Source organism: Macaca mulatta, chromosome 3, assembly GCF_049350105.2.
Source record: "Macaca mulatta isolate MMU2019108-1 chromosome 3, T2T-MMU8v2.0, whole genome shotgun sequence".
Classification (NCBI taxonomy): Eukaryota; Metazoa; Chordata; class Mammalia; order Primates; family Cercopithecidae; genus Macaca; species Macaca mulatta.
In genome coordinates this window covers 46362021-46381517 of record NC_133408.1, presented here as the reverse complement: position 1 = coordinate 46381517, position 19497 = coordinate 46362021, and the positions used below count along the sequence as shown (strand labels likewise).

The window sequence follows — 19497 nt, the reverse complement described above, 5'->3', positions numbered from 1 at the left end:
CCATGATAAAGGAACAATCTCAGAAATTAAATGATTACCAGAAAAAAAATTCAAGAGAAAGGTTTGAAGATAAATCTTTCAGAACATAGACCAGAAAGTTACAAAGAGATGAAAGTTTGGGGAGAGGAAAAAAAATCAATTCAGGAGGCTCAACATCTGAGTAACTGAAGTTCTAGAAAAAGACAAAAGAGAAAACATAGGGAAAGACATTATCAAAGAAACCCTGGAAGAAAATTTATCAGAATTGAGGCCAGGCATGGTGGATCATGCCTGTAGTCCCAGCACTGTGGGAGGCCGAGGGGGGGTGGACGAAGTCAGGAGTTTGAGACCAACTTGGCCAACATGGTGAAACCCTGTGTCTACTAAAAATACAAAAATTTGCTGGGTGTGGTGGCGGGCACCTGTAATCCCAGTTACTTGGGAGGCTAAGGCAGGAGAATCACCTGAACCTGGGAGGTGGAGGTTGCAGTGAGCTAAAATTGTGCCATTGCACTCCAGTCTGGGTGACGAGAACAAAACTCTATCTCAAAAAAAAAAAAAAAAGTATCAGAATTGAAGAAAGTAAATCTCTAGGCTGAAAGGGTTCATTGAATGCCAAGCAGAACAAATAAAAAAAAAAAATCAATCCCTGGATTCAATGCTGTGAAATTTCAGAATACCAAGAATAAACAGAAGATTCTTTCCGGAAAGAAAAAATAGATTACCTATAAAAGAATGAGAATCAGACTGGCATCAGATTTCTCTTTGTGGACTGAATGATAGAAAAATTCCAAGTTCTGAGGGAAAATTAGAACCATACATTTAGAACCATAAATTATTTAGAACCATATAGCCATATAAGACATAATCATATTTTCAGATATGAACTCAGAAAGATTACATTTCAAGTACTAAGGAAGTTACCTGAGAATGTACTCCATCAAGAAAGGACGTAAACACCCCACCTCCCAAAAAAAGATAAAATACAAGAAACGGTGAAACCAACCTAGAAGTCCACTGAAAAATAATCCCAAGATGAGAGTTGGACAGCAAACCTGGAAGGCGGCTGTTTTTTCCATATTAGAACAGACAGGCAGCGAGCTCCAGGTAGACTATCTTCAACAAGAAGAATGAAGTTGATTCATTCTACTTGAGGGAAGGATGAAATTGATTCCAAGTAATAGACTAAGATGCCAGATTATACTAATGACATGACAAAACATAAATCTGGGCTGGGCATAGTAACTCATGTCTGTAATCCCAGCACTTTGGGAGGCCAAGGCAGGCAGATTGCTGGAGCCCAGGAGGTTGAGACCAGCCTGGGCAACATGATGAAAACCCATCTCTATAAAAATTACAAAAAAAAAAATTAGCTGAGTGTGGTGGCATGCACTGTTAGTCCCAGCTACTCGGAAGGCTGAGGTGAGAGGATCATGTGAGCCCAGGAAGTTGAGGCTGCAGTGAGTTGTGATCATGCCACTACACTCCAGCCTGGGCAACAGAGCAAGATCCTATCTCAAAGCCAAGAACAACTCCATAAATTTGTTTCTTCCACCAATAAGAGGAAAATAAGGCAATTAGAAACAAGGAAAAAAAATGTGTAAGAAAACTCCAGGTCCAAACATGAAGCCAACTGAAATGTGGTGTGATTTTGACCTTGATTCTGAATCCATTTATAGAATCAACAGACAAACCAGGGAAGTCAGCAATGCACACAGAAGAGAATGTGACTGTTGTCATCCTTGACATTGTCAACGTTCAGCTGAGAAGGATGAAGGTGGGAGTATAGACTGGAGCAGATGGTTCAGTGCCAATATCTTTGTCTAACATGGAGGAGATCATAAGTTACAAGCTGATAGGAAACACAGGTTCAAAAAAATATTTAAAAGTACAAATAGAAGAACTGAAAATAGTAACTATAAAAATGGAGGCAGGAAGAGGGAAGTGTTAGTCACCTAACTCCTCATCTTTCATAAATGAAGAGCCAACAGATAATGTCCTAAATTGGTGAATCAATAAATATATGTGCACATATCTATATATATATACACACACACATATATAAATAAACTTTTATAAAAAGTATATATGTGTTAGTATATGTATAGAAAATAATTCTGGAAGCATGTTCACCAAACTGCTGGCTTCCGACTAGGAGACAGAATTGAGGGGGTGTGTCAATTTTGTCATTGGTAGCTTTTTAGTGATTTAAAATTTAGGAAAACCTCACATACATTAAAACTGTGTAATTTCATGGTGTATATTACATGAACATAGACTCAAGACTCACGCCTGTAATCCCAGCACTTTGGGAGGTTGAGGTGGGCGGATCACGAGGTCAGGAAATCGAGACCAGCTCGGCTAACATGGTGAAACCCTGCCTCTACTAAAAAAACAGAAAATTAGCCGGGTGTGGTGGTGCGCACCTGTAATCCCAGCTACTCAGGAGGCTGAGGCAGGAGAATCACTTGAACCCAGGAGGTGGAGGTTGCAGTGAGCTGAGATCATGCCATTGCACTCCAGCCTGGGCAACAGAGCAAGGCTCTGTCTCGAGAGAAAAAAAAAAAAAACCTAAGTTTCTGAAGCATAACTACATATGGTGAAAGTCTGATAAATGACCTGAAATTCTGATAAATGACCTGGGAGTTGCCTGTAATAAAAAGACATTTTTGCCGGGTGTGGTGGCTCACACATGTAATCCCAGCACTTTGGGAGGCGAAGGCCAGGGGTGGATCGCTTGAGGTCAGGAGTTCGAGACCAGCCTGGTCAACATGGTGAAACCCTGTCTCTACTAAAAATACATAAATTAGCCAGGTGTGGTGGTGGGCACCTGTAGTCCTAGTTACTCGGGAGGCTGAGGCATGAGAATCACTTTAACCCAGAAGGCAGAGGTTGCAGTGAGCTGAGATCATGCCACTGCACCCCAGCCTGGGTGACAGAGAGAGACACTCTCTCTAAAAAAAAAAAAAAAAAAAAAAAAAAAAGTGTGAGCTACTCTCATTTTTGGTGAATTATTAATGGAAAAAATATGCTGTATCCCTGATTTACTTGTCTTTCAGAAGTGTGATTATTTAGAAAACATTTAAAGTGTTTTTTTGGGAGGGGAAGGGGGATCATAACATTTAACAATTATTAAAAATTATGGAAACTGTTTTCTTTTTTTTTCTTTTTTTTTTTTTTAGAGACTCACGCTCTGTCACCCAGGCTAAAGTGCAATAGTGTGATCATGGCTCACTGCAGCCTTGAACTCCTGGGCTCAAATGATCCTCCCACCTCAGCCTCCCAAATAGCAGGGACTACAGGCATGAGCAACCACATCTGGCTGATTTTTATTTTTATTTTTTATTTTGTTTGTAGAGATGAGGTCTTGCTGTGGTGCCCAGGCTGGTCTTGAATTCCTGGGTTCAAGCAATCCTTTCACCTCGGCCCCGTAAAGTGCTGGGATTACAGGCATGAGCCACTGCCCCCATCTGGAACTTTTATTATTTATAAAGTTCTGGTCACTATCTGTGCATTCCATTCAGTAAATATACGAAGGACATCAAAGTCTCATTTTGGACACTTGCAGGTTTACTCAAAGATCAAGAGATCAAGGACCTTTTTTTTTTTTTTTTTTTTTTTGAAACAGAGTCTCGCTCTTTCACCCGGGCTGGAGTGCAGTGGTACAATCTTGGCTCACTGCAACCTCCACCTCCTGGGTTCAAGTGATTCTCCTGTCTTGGCCTCCCGAGTAGCTGGGGATTACAGGCATGTGCCACCATGCCTGGCTAATTTTTTTTTATTATTATTATACTTTAAGTTCTAGGGTACATGTGCATAACGTGCAGGTTTGTTACATATGTATACAAGTGCCATGTTGGTGTGCTGCACCCATTAACTCATCATTTACATTAGGTATATCTCCTAATGCTATCCCTCCCCCCACTCCCTCCCCACAATAGGACCCGGTGTGTGATGCTCCCCTTCCTGTGTCCAAGTGATCTCATTGTTCAATTCCCACCTATGAGTGAGAACAGGCAGTATTTGGTTTTCTGTTCTTGCAATAGTTTGCTGAGAATGATGGTTTCCAGCTGCATCCATGTCCCTACAAAGGACATGAACTCATCCTTTTTTATGGCTGCATAGTATTCTGTGGTGTATATGTGCCACATTTTCTTAATCCAGTCTGTCACTGATGGACATTTGGGTTGATTCCAAGTCTTTGCTATTGTGAATAGTGCTAATTTTTTGTATTTTCAGCAGAGATGGGGCTTCGCCATGTTGGCCAGGCTGGTCTTGAACTCCTGATCTCAGGTGATCTGCCCGCCTCGGCCTCCCAGCGTGCTGGGATTACAAGCATGAGCCACTGCACCCAGCCAAAAATGAACATTTATATAATACTTCTACAAAGAACTTTCATAGACATCATCTCCTATACCAGTAATGCTTACAATAGCTGTATGATGTTGGTATCACCTCTGTTTTACAGATGACAAAACTCGAATCTTAGAATTTAAGGGAATCTGTTGATGCCAAATTCATGCAAGGGAGTTAATTGTTCAGGGGTTACTATTATTATTATTATTTTTGAGACCGAGTTTCGCTCTCTGTTGCCCAGGTTGGAGGGCAGTGGTGCAATCCCAGCTCACTGCAACCTCTGCTTCCCAGGTTCAAGCGATTCTCCTGCCTCAGCCTCCCGAGTAGCTAGGATTACAAGCAAGGGCCACCACGCTCAACTAATTTTTGTATTTTTAGTAGAGATGAGGTTTCACATGTTGGCCAGGCTGGTCTTGAACTCCTGACCTCAAGCAATCTGCCCGCCTTGGCTTCCCAAAGTGCTGGGATTACAGGTGTGAGCCACTGTGCCCAGTCCCAAATACCATATTCAGAGCAACGGTAGGTTTACATCTTTTTAAAGTCACTCACTGTGTTGGTACTAATCCCCCGACCACTTCCTTTCTCCTCCCACATATATAAAAATTATTCTGCAAAGGATTGCATTTAAGGACAGAAACTCCTTCAGGGAAAGATGTGTTAGTCCAAAAGGTTCCATGAAACATCCTATAATCCTCATCCCCTTTGCAAGGTAAGCATTCTCCTAAGACCAGTCCGTTGTCATAAAAATATTCCATTCTGACGCATGGTGGCTTGTCGAAATTAACATTTAAACCTTAATTTTTGTCAATGAATTGAGAATTTGACCATAATCTATGAATTCAACAAAAGTAAGCTGAAAAATAAAACTGTTTTCCCATTTGATTCTGAGGATTCTTTTTTATTTTTTTTTTGAGATGAGTGCAGGGGCAGGGTCTTAGCTCACTGCAAGCTCCGCCTCCTGGGTTCACGCCATTCTCCTGCCTCAGCCTCCCGAGTAGCTGGGACTACAGGCACCCGCCACCTCGCCCGGCTAATTTTTTGTATTTTTAGTAGGGACAGGGTTTCACTGTCTTAGCCAGGATGGTCTCGATCTCCTGACCTCGTGATCAACCTGCCTTGGCCTCCCCAAGTGCTAGGATCACAGGCATGAGCCACCGCGCCCGGCCAGTACTCTCACTTATTAAAGAGAGGCACGGCAGCCCTCATCCTGCTCAGTGAAGACATCACAGGCCTTGCTCTCTGAGCAGATTGCAATGTCTAAAATGATTATACCTCTAAGTGACAACCCGAGATGAAAACTCGCAGCAGAAATACATGCGGCTTGTGGAGACGGAACTGCTCAAGACTGTAAAATAGCAAAGGTTGGGGCCGCCTTACAAGAAATGAAGTTACCAAAGATATGTCCCAAGTATTTTTAAATTGGTAAGATTCCTGAATTAACCACTGTTAATTTTTGAATCTCTTTAGACACTGTCTAAGATAAGCAGCAAAAACACCAAACATGAAGTTACTTTCTGCATAGAATCCTGGTGAACGCGCCAAACACTTCCCTTTGTATGCCCATATCTAAGGCATATTGATGTCCACAGAGAAAGGGACAGTTCAGTTGGACCTTTCTGCCACATTTTTACTTTTTTACTTTTTTTTTTTTTTTTTTTTTTGAGACAGAGTCTCGCTTTGTCAGGAGTGCAGTGGCACAATCTTGGCTCACTGCAACTTCTGCCTCCTGAGTTCAAGCAATTCTCCTGCCTCAGCCTCCCGCGTAACTGGGATTACAGGCACCTGCCACCATGCCTGGCTAATTTTTTTTTTTTTTTTGAGAGACAGTCTCGCTCTGTCGCCCAGGCTGGAGTGCAGTGGCATGATCTCGGCTCACTGCAACCTGTGCCTCCGGGTTCACACCATTCTCCTGCCTCAGCCTCCCGAGTAGCTGGGACTACAGGCACATGCCACCATACCCGGCATTTTTTTTGTATTTTTAGTAGAGACGGTGTTTCACTGTGTTAGCCAGGATGGTCTCGATCTCCTGACCTCGTGATCTGCCCGCGTTGGCCTCCCAAAGTGCTGGGATTACAGGCGTGAGCCACCGTGCCTGGCCTATACATTGTTTTAATGATGTGTTTATGTGATTGGCTCCATGACTAGAAGTGAACCACAAAATAACAGGGACTATATCTTGTTGCTCTTTTAAAATTCCCTGCATGTTACCACATTGCCTGATACATAGGAGGTTCTTAATGTTCGTGGCCAGGTTCAGTGGCTCACACCTATAATCCCAGCACTTTGAGAGGCTGAGGTGGGAGGACTGCTTGAGCCCAGGGGTTTGAGATCAGCCTGGGCAACAGGGAGACCCTGTCTCTAGAAAAAAATTTTTTTTTTTTTTTTAATTAGCCAGGCATGGTGGTGTGATCCCCAGCTACTCAGGATTGGGAGGCTGAGGCTGGAGGATCAGTCAAGCCCAGAACCTCGAGATTGCAGTGAGCTATGATCGCACCACTGCACTCTAGCCTGGGCAACAGGGCTGTCTCAAAAAAAAAAAAAAAAAAAAAAAAAAAAAAGGTTTGCTTACTATTCTACAGTACAAAGAGAGGAACAATGAATTAATATTACTAATAGTTGCATACAAATGACAAAATTGTGTTTTCTAGAATATGGTTCCTGGGGAGAAAAAAATCAAAATTTTAAAACCATTCTACAGATTAAGTCCTAGGTAGGACTAGGTCCAGAGAAGTCCTAGGCAGATGGAGGATTGATGCAGGCTAAAGAGACAGACAGACAGATGATGTTGGCCATCAGCACAATGCAGGCACCGGAAAAAAGGGCAGGAACCTGGATTGGAGATCTCTCTCCTTGAAAAACCTTCCTCATGTTGGCTAAGCAGGAATAGTAACTAATAATTACCTAGCATCCCTCCCTCACAAACCAGATGCCGTTAAACCTCAAATTAACTTAATTTGTTTATATGAATGCCTTTAATGAATGAATGCCTTTGGTAGTAGGGGAATCTTTGTCACATTGATCCATACTTGGTTCTATTTTTGCACAATCAGGGTAAGATTAGAGCCTCGCCAGGACTCAGCAGAAGGATGAGTTTGATTTAAATACTCTGAGAATGCATAAGGGAATGATTTGGTTACGGGTTCTGCACAACTGTACGACTAGAGAATTGGGTCACCCCCTTGCCAGCAGGAACAATGGTGAATATTTGCCAGAGCTGGGCACTCAACTACCGTTCTTCTTAATTAGTATGAGAATGTCTGGCTGGGCGTGATGGTTCATGCCTGTAATCCCAGCAGTTTGGGAGGCTGAGGCTGGCGAATCACCTGAGATCAGGAGTTCGAGACCAGCCTGGCCAACATGGAGAAATCCCATCTCTACTAAAAAATACAAAAATTAGCCAGGCATAGTGGTGCATGCCTATATTCCCAACTACTCGGGAGGCTGAGGCAGGAGAATCGCTTGAAACCGGGAGGCGGAGGTTGTGGTGAGCTGAGATTGCGCCATTGCACTCCAGCCTGGGCAACAAGAGTGAAACACTGTCTCAAAAAAAAAAAAAAAAAATCTGATTCATGAAGTTTCCAGTTTGTTTAATGTCACTACGGCTATAATCCCAGCACTTTGGGTGGCCAAGGTGGCGAGATCACTTGAGGTCAAGAGTTCGAGACCAGCCTGGCCAACATGGCAAAACCCTGTCTCTACTAAAAATATAAAAATTAGCTGGGCTTGGTGGTGCACGCCTGTAGTCTCAGCTACTCAGGAGGCTGAGGTGGGAGGATTGCTTGAGCTGAGGAGGTCAAGGCTGCCCTGAACTATGATTGCACCACTGCACGCCAGCCTGGGCAACAGAACAAGACCCTGTTTCAAAAACAGAAACAAAGGCTGGGCACAGTGGCTCATGCCTGTAATCCCAGCACTTTGGGAGGCTGAGGCAGGTGGATCATATGAAGTCAGGAGTTCGAGACCAGCCTGGCCAACATGGCAAAACGCTGTCTCTACTAAAAATACAAAAATTAGCGGGGCATGATGGCACGTGCCTGTGGTCCGTCCGAGCTACTTGGGAGGCTGAGGCAGGAGAATCGCTTGAACCTGGGAGGCGGGGAGGTTGCAGGTTGCACGTGAGCCGAGATCCTGCCCCTGTACTCTAGCCTGGGTGACTGCATCTGAAAAACAAAACAAAACTTGATGTTCAGATGAAAAGCAAAAGAAGCCTAGGCCCTAGATAAAGAAAATTTTAAAGGCTAATATGATCTGGCCACTGGCCTCAGAGGCACCAGCTCAGGAACAGAAATGTGATTTCAAGAGGCCTTCCCTATAACTGTTCACTCCCGCCAGGGACCCTCTGCACAAAGTCCCAGATTTTCTCAGGGTAAGAAGCTTCACTAGGAGCTTTTGGAGCAAAGGCAACCACACATATACTAATAAGAACTGCCATTTACCAAGAGCTTGCTGTATTGGCATGCTAAATCTACATTCATGATTTAAGCCTCACCAATAACTTTCAGAGAGAAGCATTATCTCCATTTTACAGATGAGCAAAGTGAGGCTTGGAGAATTTTAATATCTTGCTTCAGCACCGGCTGGTGATGTGATGGAGGCCAGGTAGACTGTGGGCCTCCATGGGTCATAGTCGTCCTCTTTTCAGCACACCCACTACCTTTCTTTTTTTTTTTTTTTTTTGAGACGGAGTCTCGCTCTGTTGCCCAGGCTGGAGTGCAGTGGCCGGATCTCAGCTCACTGCAAGCTCCGCCTCCCGGGTTTACGCCATTCTCCTGCCTCAGCCTCCCAAGTAGCTGGGACTACAGGCGCCCGCCACCTCGCCTGGCTAGTTTTTTTGTATTTTTTAGTAGAGACGGGGTTTCACCGGGTTTGCCAGGATGGTCTTGATCCCCTGAGCTCGTGATCCGCCCATCTTGGCCTCCCAAAGTATTGTCCTGGATCCCGAACACATACATACGGGATATGCTCAACGTCATTTGCTTGATAATTTCCTTTAGAAAAAAATTACTGTGGCCGGGCATGGTGGCTCATGCCTGAAATCACAGCACTTTGGGAGGCCGAGGCAGGCGGATCACTTGAGGTCAGGAGTTCGACACCAGCCCAGCCAACATAGTGAAATCTCATCTCTACTAACTACTGAAAATACAAAAATTAGCCAAGTGTGATGGTGCACACTTGTAATCCCAGCTACTTGGAAGCCTGAGGCAGGAGAATCGCTTGAACCTGGGAGGTGGAGGTTGCTGTGAGCCGAGATGGTGCCATTGCACACTCCAGCCTGGGCGACAGGGCAAGACTCCGTCTCAAAAAAAACAAAAAACAAAATACAAACAAACAAACAGAAGGTTCTTGGGCTGAGTGCAGTGGCTCATGCCTGCCCTTTGTGAGGTTGAAGCAGGAGGATCACTTGAGGCGACTAGCCTGGCCAACAGAGTGAGACCCTGTGTGTATGAAAAATAAAAAACTTAGCCAGGTGTGTTTGGTGGCACATGCCTGTAGTCCTGTCCCAGGTACTTGGGAGGCTGAGGTGGGAGGATTGCTTGAGCCCAGGAGTTCGAGGCTGAAGTTAGCCATGATCACGGCACTGCCTTCCAGCCTGAGTGACAGAGTGAAACCCTCTCTCTTAAAGAATAAAAAATGACTTGCTAATCTAGGGACTACAGGCCCTTAGAGGATTCATAAATTGGTTTCAGTTGATCATAAACCCACCGAAATCGGAAGCAAATTTTGATGTGTATTTCCACATGTGAATTTTTCTGAAGGAAGGAGTCCAGAGTTTCCATCAGATTGTCAAAGAGGTTTGGGACTCAGAAACTGGTTAAGAACTACTGCAGTCAGATCCAAAGGCAGATTTGCCCACTGGAAAATATTTCAAATGCTCAATAACACTGACACAGGGAACTGACACATTTTTGGGAAATAAAAGCAGTCCAATCCTACCTAGAAAGCAGGGTCAAAACTGCTCTGTGTAAAGCCATTGCAAAGAGGACACTCGAAGAGGCTCACCAAGTTCCATCTCTGTTTCAGCAGAATTGTTTGACATTTTGCATCTGTTTGTTCCAGATAGCTTTAGAAGATCGTATTTTGAGGAACGTGATACATGATGAAAGGAAGTCAAGATGATATATCTTAAGTTCAATATGATAGTGTCTGATGATTTTTAAGTGGGCAAATGCTTTTTGTTATTTTTAATCAACTTTTTTTTTTTTTTTTTTTTTTTTTTAAAGACATGGGGTCTCATTCTGTGATCTAGGCTGGAATGCAGTGGCACAATCATAGCTCACGGCAGCCTTGAGCTATCGGGCTCAAGCCTTCCTCCCACCTCAGCCTCCTGAGTAGCTGGGACTACAGGCATGCACCACCTTGCCCAGATAATTTTTAAATTTTTTGTAGAGACGGGGTCTCATTATGTTGCCCAGGCTTTTATAAAAAAAATTATTTTTTTGAGATAGAGGCTTGCTCTTGTCACCCAGGCTGGAGTGCAGCGGTACAATCTTGGGTCACTGCAACCTCCGCCTCCTGGGTTCAAGCGATTCTCCTGCCTCAGCCTCCCGAGTAGCTGGGATTACAGGCATGCACCACCATGTCCAGCTAATTTTTGTATTTTTAGTAGAGACAGGGTTTCCTCATGTTGGCCAGGCTGGTCTCAAACTCCTGACCTCAGGTGATCCACCCGCCTTGGCCTCCCAAAGTGCTGGGATTACAGGTGTGAGCCACTGTGCCCGGCCTTTGATCAACTTTTAATGGAGTAAGTTGTATGGATACAGTATACAAGCAGCTCCATGAGTACACTTTTATTGAAAATGGTGCTGGAAAATGCATTCATGTTCATGCCTTTGTATAGCTGTTCCTTCTATCTATAACGCCCTTCCTCACCACTTTGCCCAGCAAACTTGAACACTGGCTTTAAGCTCTAGATTAAAGTCATCTGTGACTTGAGATGTCTCCATTTCTCTTCTTATGCAGAATTGTTCTGTCATCTACATTCTAGCCTGCTATACACATCCCCATCACTGTATCATTGTCAGTTGCTCGTGTCTGTTTCATACAGTTAACTGAGCCTCTGGAATGCTGAAGCCGTAATAGATTTATTTTGTGTTCCTTGTTCCTAGCCACATAGTAGGTGGCCGATGTTTCCTGAATGAGTAAAACACTAGCTTCCAGGTAGGAAGATCACCTTTGTGCAGCTGTGGTGAAAGATACTATTGGGAATATCTAGCAATTTCAGATGGTCCCAATTTATGATGGTTTGACTTATGAGTTTTTGATGTTATGGTAGGAAAGCGATACACATTTAGTAGAAACCATACTTCAAATTTTGAATTTTGATTCAAAATTCTTTATAATAACTTTATTGTAAAATAGGCTTTGTGTTAGATGTTTTTGCCCCACCGTACGGTAATGAAAGTGTTCTGTGCATACTTAAGGTAGGCTGGGCTAAGCCATAATGGCTGGTAGCTTAGGTGTAGTAAATGCATTTTAGGTGTAGTAAATGCATTTTCTGGTTTTTTTTTTTTAGACAGTGTCTCGCTCTGTTGCCCAGGCTGAAGTGCAGTGGCACAATCTCGCCTCACTGCAACCTCTGCCTCCTGAGTTTGATTTTTGTGCCTCAGCTTCCCGAGTAGCTGGGACTACAGGTGCACACCACCACACTCAGCTAACTTTTGTATTTTTAGTAGACAGGGTTTCACCATGTTAGCCAGGCTGGTCTTGAACTCCTGACCTCAGGTAATCCCCCCACCTCAGCCTCCTAAAGTTCTGGGATTACAGGTGTGAGCCACCATGCCCGGCCTCCGGAAATGTGTTTTTGACATGATATTTTCAACATAGTATGGGTTTATCAGAATGTAACCCCATTGTATGTCAAGGAGCATCTGTACTTGTTGAGTGAACAAAATGCCTTTCAGAAACCTCCAGAAGCAACCTCCTGACTCAAAGAGTAAGGAAACAGTCAAGCCAAGGAAGAACTAGCCCTCAGGGCAGGAAGAAAAGCAACAAAATTAATCAATGAAAGGTTTCTAGATCAGAACACCTGGGAATAAGAACAGGAGCCTGCACCCAGGTAAGCAGAGAGTGATTTTTGGTTTTGTTTAGAGAGGAGACTCTTTGAATAGGGGAATAAAGAGGAGGGGGAAATACTAAGGGGATTGGCAGAAGAATGGGGATTACCTGGGAGCATTAGAGACTGGATGGATTAACTCAGACCCAGGTATTCACTCTCTGTGACAATCATCTACAAATGGAAACAGCTGGATTGTGGCTCTACTGCTATTGCTTAAACATTGCTTGTATTCTTGGGTTTTTCTTGAGGATAACTGAAAGAGCTGTAAGGTGCCACAGAAATGACCCAGGACCATCCTTTTATTTCACAGATGTGATGCCTTGAATCCTGCCCAGGAGAGACTCTGCTTTCACTAGGCTCATCCTGAGGCAGGCAGGCATGTCTAGGCGCTCTATGTAGAAGGTTCACAGAAGACTGTGACCTCAGGACAGGCCTAAGGCTGCAGGGGATGATAGCAATGGCCCAGAGCTTACTTTCTTCGGGACACACACACATACACACATATGGTATTAAAATAATTTGTTCAAGTTGATTGATGAAGAATCAGAAAAAGTAATAATTTCTACATGAAAATGGGTAGTGGGGGCTGGGAGCAGTGGCTCACGCCTGAAATCCCAGCACTTTGGGAGGCTGAAGCGGGCAGATCACCTGAGCTCAGGAGTTTGAGACCAGCCTGGCCAAAACAGCGAAATCCCATCTCTACCAAAAACACAAAAATTAGCTGGGTGTGGTGGCTAACGCCTGTAATCCCAGCTATCTGGGAGGCTAAGGCATGAGAATCGCTTGAACCCCAGAGGTGGAGGTTGCAGTGAGCCAAGATCGTGCCACTGCACTCCAGCCTTGGTGACAGAGTGAGACCCTGTCTCAAAAGAAAAAAAAAAAAAAGGTAGTGGGTAAAAAACAAGTTTGATAAACCTAGCTTTCTCTTTCTAATAACATATCATTTTCTTTCTATAACATGCTAACAGAAAGGCGTTTGTTTGCTGGAGAAAGCGCATAATGAACTTTGTGTGTGTGTGTGTGTGTGTGTGTGTGTGTGTGTGTGTTTGGAGACAGTGTCTAGCTCTGTCGCCCAGGCTGCAGTGCAGTGGCCTGATCATAGTCACTGCAACCTTGAACTCTGGGGCTCAAGCGTTCCTCCCACTTCAGCCTCCCAGTACCTGGGACTACAGGCGTGCACCACCGTGCCCAGCTAATTTTTGTATTTTTTGTAGAGATGGTGTCTCCCTATGTTGCCCAGGCTGGCTTCAAAGTCCTGGGCTCAAGTGATCTGCCCGCCTCGGCCTCCCAAAGTGCTGGGATTACAGGCTACAGCCACCTTACCCAGCCATGAGCTGTTGGTTCTAACCTGCAACCCTGGGAGAAGGGGAAACTTAGCAGAAGACTGGGGAACACCAACCACAATGCTGCTTTCTTGTTTGGTAAAATTGTATGCAGATTGGATAATAACAAGCATCCGCCTCTCAACTTTATCCCTCTCTCATCTCATTTTCCTTGTCCGTATATGGCACTTCTGCGATTCTGGCAACTTTGTTATGGGTCAGTGGAGCACACCGGTTGTACAGAACACACCTAAGCGCTTTGTCTCTTTGAGAAGTCCCTCCCTTGAACTTGCACGATCGAAAGCTCTCAACTAAAAAAACTGGTATTGCACGCCTGTGTGCAAGGTGCTTGGTATGGACACAGCCCACGGTTTCATGCAAACACCTCTTCAGTCACTCAGGAGCCACTCAGAGCCTCGCAGAGACAGGGGCCAAAACAGAGGGCGACGGCGCACTGGGCCCCGGGGCCAGCTCTGCTCTCCCTTCCCGGGCTTGGGGCCAGACTCTCCCACCCGCTGGCTCGAGGAAGCGGGAAGACCCCATCCCGCGCGATCCGGGCCTCGCGCGCCCGAGGCGGGTGGGCGACGTAGCGGCGCGCCCCGCCCCGCCCCGGAGCACGCCGCGGGGGCGCGCACGCACGCAGGCACGGGGGCGCGCAGGGCCGGGCCGGCACGGCGGCGGGCGCGCGCGCGGCTCGGGGAGGCGGCGGCGGCGGCGGCGGCGGAAGCGGCGAGGGCGGCTGGCGTCCGGCTCTGAGGTGGTGGAGGCGGCGGCGGCTGCGGCTCGGGACTGGGCTCGGCTGGGAGGAGCGAGAGTCAGAGCGCCGCAGCGAGCGCCGATCTCCCGGCTCGACCATCCGCCTGCCGCCCGGACGCCTGGGCCGCGGAGTTTGTGTCCCGGCTCGGACCCCGGCGCCCAGCCCGGAGCCGTAACCTTGAGGCGGCGGCGGCGGGGCCGGGCCGGGCCGGGCCGGGGGGCGGCGGCGCTGGATCCGCGGCTGCCCGATCGTTGGCGGGAGATGTCGAACCCCGGGACACGCAGGAACGGCTCCAGCATCAAGATCCGTCTGACAGGTACGGCCGGCGGGAGGCCCACCCGCGCCCCTGCGCCCCTGCGCCCCCTCGCCCTCCGTGGAATTCCCCGCCGGGCGCCCTTGGAAGCGGCCCTCCCCCACGCCGGCCGTTGTCCCAGGACCTCGTCACCCCCTTCGGCGTGCGCCCCTTGCTTCTCCCTCCCGGCCCCGCCCCCTCGCCGTTGCCCGGCCCCGCCCCCTGGCCGCTCGCGCCCCCACGGTCTCCCGTTCCCCCGCACCTGCCCCTTCGCGTCTCCGTCCTGGGTCCGCCCCTCTCATTTCCATTCCTGGCCACGCCCCTTGCATCTCCTTCCAGGCCCTGTCCCCTCACCTCTCCCCGGCTCGGCCCCTTGCCTCTCGCTTCCCTTCTTCTCCCTAGCACCGGACCCCTCGCTTCTCCCTCCAGGCCCCGCCCCCTGGCGGTCCTCTCCTTTCCCCACCTTTACCTCCCCGGCACCTGACCCCTCACATCTCCCTGGTCCCGCCCCCTCGCTCCTGTCTGCTCCCGCCTCCTTACTTCTCTGGCCCCGCCCCCTCGCTTCTCCCTGGGTCCAGCTCCCTTGCTTCTCTCTGGTTCCGCCCCCTCACTTCTTTCCTAGCCTGGGCCTTCACTTCTTCCTGGTCCCGCCTCCTCACTTCTTTCCTAGCCTCGGCCCTCACTTCTTCCTGGTCCCACCCCCTCGCTTCTTCATTCCTGGCCCCGTCCCCTTGCTTCTCTCGTTTATTTCTCTCCTCCGCCGTTTTTACGCCCTCCATGCTTCTCCTTGCTTCCCAACCTCTCCGCCCACCTGCCCCCTCGCTTTTCCTTCCTGGCCTCGCCTCTGTTCCCCTGGTCCCATCCCTCACTTCTCACCACTTTCCCATCCTCTCTCTTGCTTTCCTGTTTCCCCTCCCACCTGCTCGCTCCCTTCATCCTCCTGGACTTTCCCACCCGCTTCTCCCCCACTTCCATCCTCTCTTTTGCTATCTCCCCTTCCACTTGCCCCTTGCTTCTGCCCTCCTGCCCCCACCCACCCGCTTCTCACCCCCTCAATCCTTTTTCGTTTCTCCCTCACCCCCTACACCGTCCTCATTTCCTTCTTCCACTAGCCCCGCCCCTCACTTTCAAGCCCCGCCCTCATTCCTGCCTAGCCCCGCCCCCTCGCTGCTGTCTGGCGGGGCCTCCACCCTTTCTTTCCTTCAGCCTGAAATTCCTCAATCCTATCTTGTAGCTGCTCCCAGTCCTGCTCTCCTCACTTCCCCCTGGTCCAGCCCTCGTCAGTCTCAGTCTGGGCCACTTCCTGTCTCTTAGGCCAGACCGCTAGCTACTTTTGACTCGGCTTCTTCAATTTTTACCTTTTCTGCATTTTGTTTCACCATCACCCTCACACTCAGCAACCCTGAGCGCCCGTGAGACGCTGATCCCTACTCCCACACTCACTGGAGGCTTTGGAAGCTGCCCACACGCAGGCTCCTTGATTCATTTCGTCTTCAGTGAAAAGCCCGTGTTTCCTGGGTGGCTCTGTAGTGCCACCTTCAAGGGTGAGCGCAACTCTCTGCCGTGGGCCTGCGACTTGGTGGCGTGGATGTGATGCCAGTCTGTCTCCCTAGTGGGCTCCAGAGGTTCTGGACCAGGCTGCATCCTCATCTTCCCTTTCTCACTCTCCCTGGTACTACTGTCTTCCCAGTTTCAATTCATCCCTAAAGCAGGACGGCCGTGTTGCAAATGTGGCTCTGCTCCGGGACTTTCCAAACTCGAATATTTCCAGCTCTGGAAAGAAACTAAAAAGTTCATTCTAATCCCCGTCAGGGATTTTCCCCTGGATTTTTCTGTTCAGTGGCTCAGTCGGGTGAGAACTCCAAAGTCCTGGTCTGGGCAGGTCCTTTCAAAGAGAGAATGAGCGTTTTGAACACTATATGGCAGATGCGCAGCCATAAAGTCATCGGTAAAATCCATGCAAACAATGGGTAATTTTTTTAAAACTAAAATTTACTTTGAGAGCCCATAGTTGTTGCATGGCCCAACTTTTGTCTGAAGAGAAGGTTTTGTTTTTTTGTATAAAGATAATGAGATAATGATTTGGACCCAGACCCAGACCCTGGTTTTGTAATGTAAGAGGTAGTTTCCTCTGGGATCTTTGCTTCTGGGGAAATAGATTTCTTCACACCAGGGCTGATAGGAAACACTTCTCACTTTGTAGATACAATGTAGATACATTTTTATTTATGCGGTAACATAAAAGTAACATTTTTGAGATTGTAATACTTGGAAAGCTTTTAACTTGGTTCTGATTTACAACTCAGTCTGTAATTGACATCATATTGGTTTCAGTTATCTTGTTAAAAGCGAAAGCAACTGATTTTGTGTTTTGTTAGAAATATGATGAGTGTTTTAGAAGGAATAGGTTTTAATTGAAATGTTTATGTCCGGTATATATATATTAATTAATCCTAGTTGCCAAGCCTGGGCCTTGAAAGGGAGGACTTGGGTTGTCCTCCTCCCAAATTATTTTTGGATTCAGGAATTTAGATTATCGATGCAAGAATGCTTTAAGGAATTTTTGGATGACATTTGATAGGGAAGGACCAGGTGATGAGTGTTCTTTCTGAAACACCTTTTCCCTTTCCCTTTCCCTTTCCCTTTCCCTTTCAGTAGATGTTATGAATGGTTTGAGAGGATCTGTGAGTGTGATCATCCTTACAATACAATTGCGGTTTAGCGGTGATGGTGTACACATGCAATGCCAGTACGTGGAACCTTAGTTTACCTCGAAAGGTTTGAACTAGAAAGTTTGTTGACAGCGGAATAGGTTTTGGCCTCATCTTTTTGGTTAAGGGAAGTTTGAACTCTCACTTCTGGAATGTTGAGTAACAATCTTTCAGAAGTTGAATACTTTTGTTACAGGTTTCAGAGTTTATTTCCATGTTTGTTATTTGAAAAAAAAAAAAAAAAAAAGGACTTTAAAAAAATGAGGGATGTTTCAACCAGTCAATGAATATACACAGAGCGAAATTCAGTGCAAAGATAGCGAAGATGGCTGGGCGCGGTGGCTCATGCCTGAAATCCCAGCACTTTGGGAGGCTGAGGCGGATCATGAGGTCAGGAGATTGAGACCATCCTGGCTAACACGGTGAAATCCCGTTTCTACTAGAAATACAAAAAATTAGCGGGGTGTGGTGGCACGCGCCTGTAATCCCAGCACTTTGGGAGGCTGAGATGGGGCGGATCATGAGGTCAGGAGATTGAGACCATCCTGGCTAACACGGATGAAACCCCATCTCTACTAGAAAGACAAAAAATTAGCTGGGCGTGGTGGCACGTGCCTGTAGTCCCAGCTCTTTGGAAGGCTGGAGCAGGAGATAGCTTGAACCCGGGAGGTGGAGCTTGCAGTGAACTGAGATTGTGCCACTGCACTCCAGCCTGGGGGACAGAGCAAGACTCTGTCTCAAAAAGAAAAAAAAAAAGAAAAAAGATGCTGAAGAGACTACATTTAGAACTTTGGGGTCCACGATTCTATTTGGGGGTGAATAGGGCATTAGATTTAGAGTTAGGAGACCTGGATTCTAGACAGATCTCTCATTAACTACGTGTTACGGAACAAGTTATTTAACCTTTTTGGGTCTCAGTTTCTTTATATATCAAATGAGATTTCAGCTCTGTTATAATACTCTGATCCTCCTTCTCACAGGATATATCAATTTGGCTACCTACTTATTTCAAATCACCGTTGGGCACTTAGGCTTACTAGTGTTCTTAATCCTGATATTCAGAAAATTGTGTTGGAGTGTAGCACATGTGTTTGATTTATGCCAAGCATTACTTTTGTGTATTGATTACATTTATGACTATTTCTTCATGTGAGATTGTTTTTGAAAACTGTTGGATAATATGTGGAACTGCTTTGGCAACCTGGTCTAAACAGAAGAATATTTGAGCCTTTATATTTAAAATAATATCATTTTAATGAATGTTTTTGTGGTATTTTAGTAGGAAAATAGTTTTTAAATTGTTTCAGTAGGTTTGGGGGCATAATATATCCAGAATCAAGTAATCTTTGTTAAAGAGCATTATCTTGTAGTCATTGGAGTTCACTGGCAAATCAAACACTTTAGAAACATTTCGATTGAAGAATCAAGCAGGTTTTGCAAAAACTTTGTTCTTATGTGGTACACAAACGAATCCCAGACGCATTGTTTAGGCCACTTTAGGTAAAAGAATGGAATTCAGGGTTCTACAATGCTCTTCAAGAAGATTAAATTTTATTGTAATGTCAACCAATTAGGTGAAATACCAAGTGCCTAAACTTTTTTTGCTTTTATGCATTGAAATACTCTCAGATGTCTTGGTGTTTTTATATCTTTTGGAGCATGACTACATATTGTGAAGTAAGAAAAACTCTAATTCCAAATAGAGAGGGACAAAGTGGCTTTCCTTCATAGCATGTGGAAATAGGAGGTTGTTTTTAAAATTGTAGCACATGAGATACAAGGGTGACTTGTGTTTTGGCATTCAGATGGTGCAACTTTGAGTGAAATAGTTGTAGTAATAGCTGTTGATGACGTTGATTCATCAATTATACGTGTCTCGATTGATTCGAAATAGTTAAGTTTCTCAAGAAAGATTAAGAAAATTGTTCAGACTGTTGACTTTGTCAATTTGTACCAGCTAAGAACCTCACTTATGTAAGGCAGGCCAAACTTTTGTTTCAAAAACCATATAACACAGTTGTTGT

The 19497-nt window shown here is 46.1% G+C and overlaps 1 protein-coding gene and 1 long non-coding RNA gene across 4 annotated transcripts in view; one reads left to right on the top strand and one right to left on the bottom strand.

Annotated features, from left to right (window-relative positions):
* Positions 1 to 4542: 4542 nt before the first annotated feature.
* LOC144339722 (uncharacterized) lies at positions 4543 to 7897 on the bottom strand. Its single transcript, XR_013415079.1, has 2 exons — positions 6913 to 7897; positions 4543 to 4818 (listed from the first exon to the last, which is right to left on the bottom strand). It is a non-coding gene; the product is annotated as an uncharacterized LOC144339722 (long non-coding RNA).
* A 6544-nt stretch (positions 7898 to 14441) lies between these two features.
* Positions 14442 to 19497, top strand: part of SMURF1 (SMAD specific E3 ubiquitin protein ligase 1) — a 122484-nt gene continuing 117428 nt past the window's right edge. For 2 of the 3 annotated variants that reach the window (XM_015134323.3, XM_015134324.3), the window contains exon 1: positions 14442 to 14786. In XM_015134323.3, coding sequence (XP_014989809.1) covers positions 14732 to 14786 — 55 coding nt within the window. In that variant the 5' untranslated portion in view covers positions 14442 to 14731. 3 annotated transcript variants of the gene reach the window in all.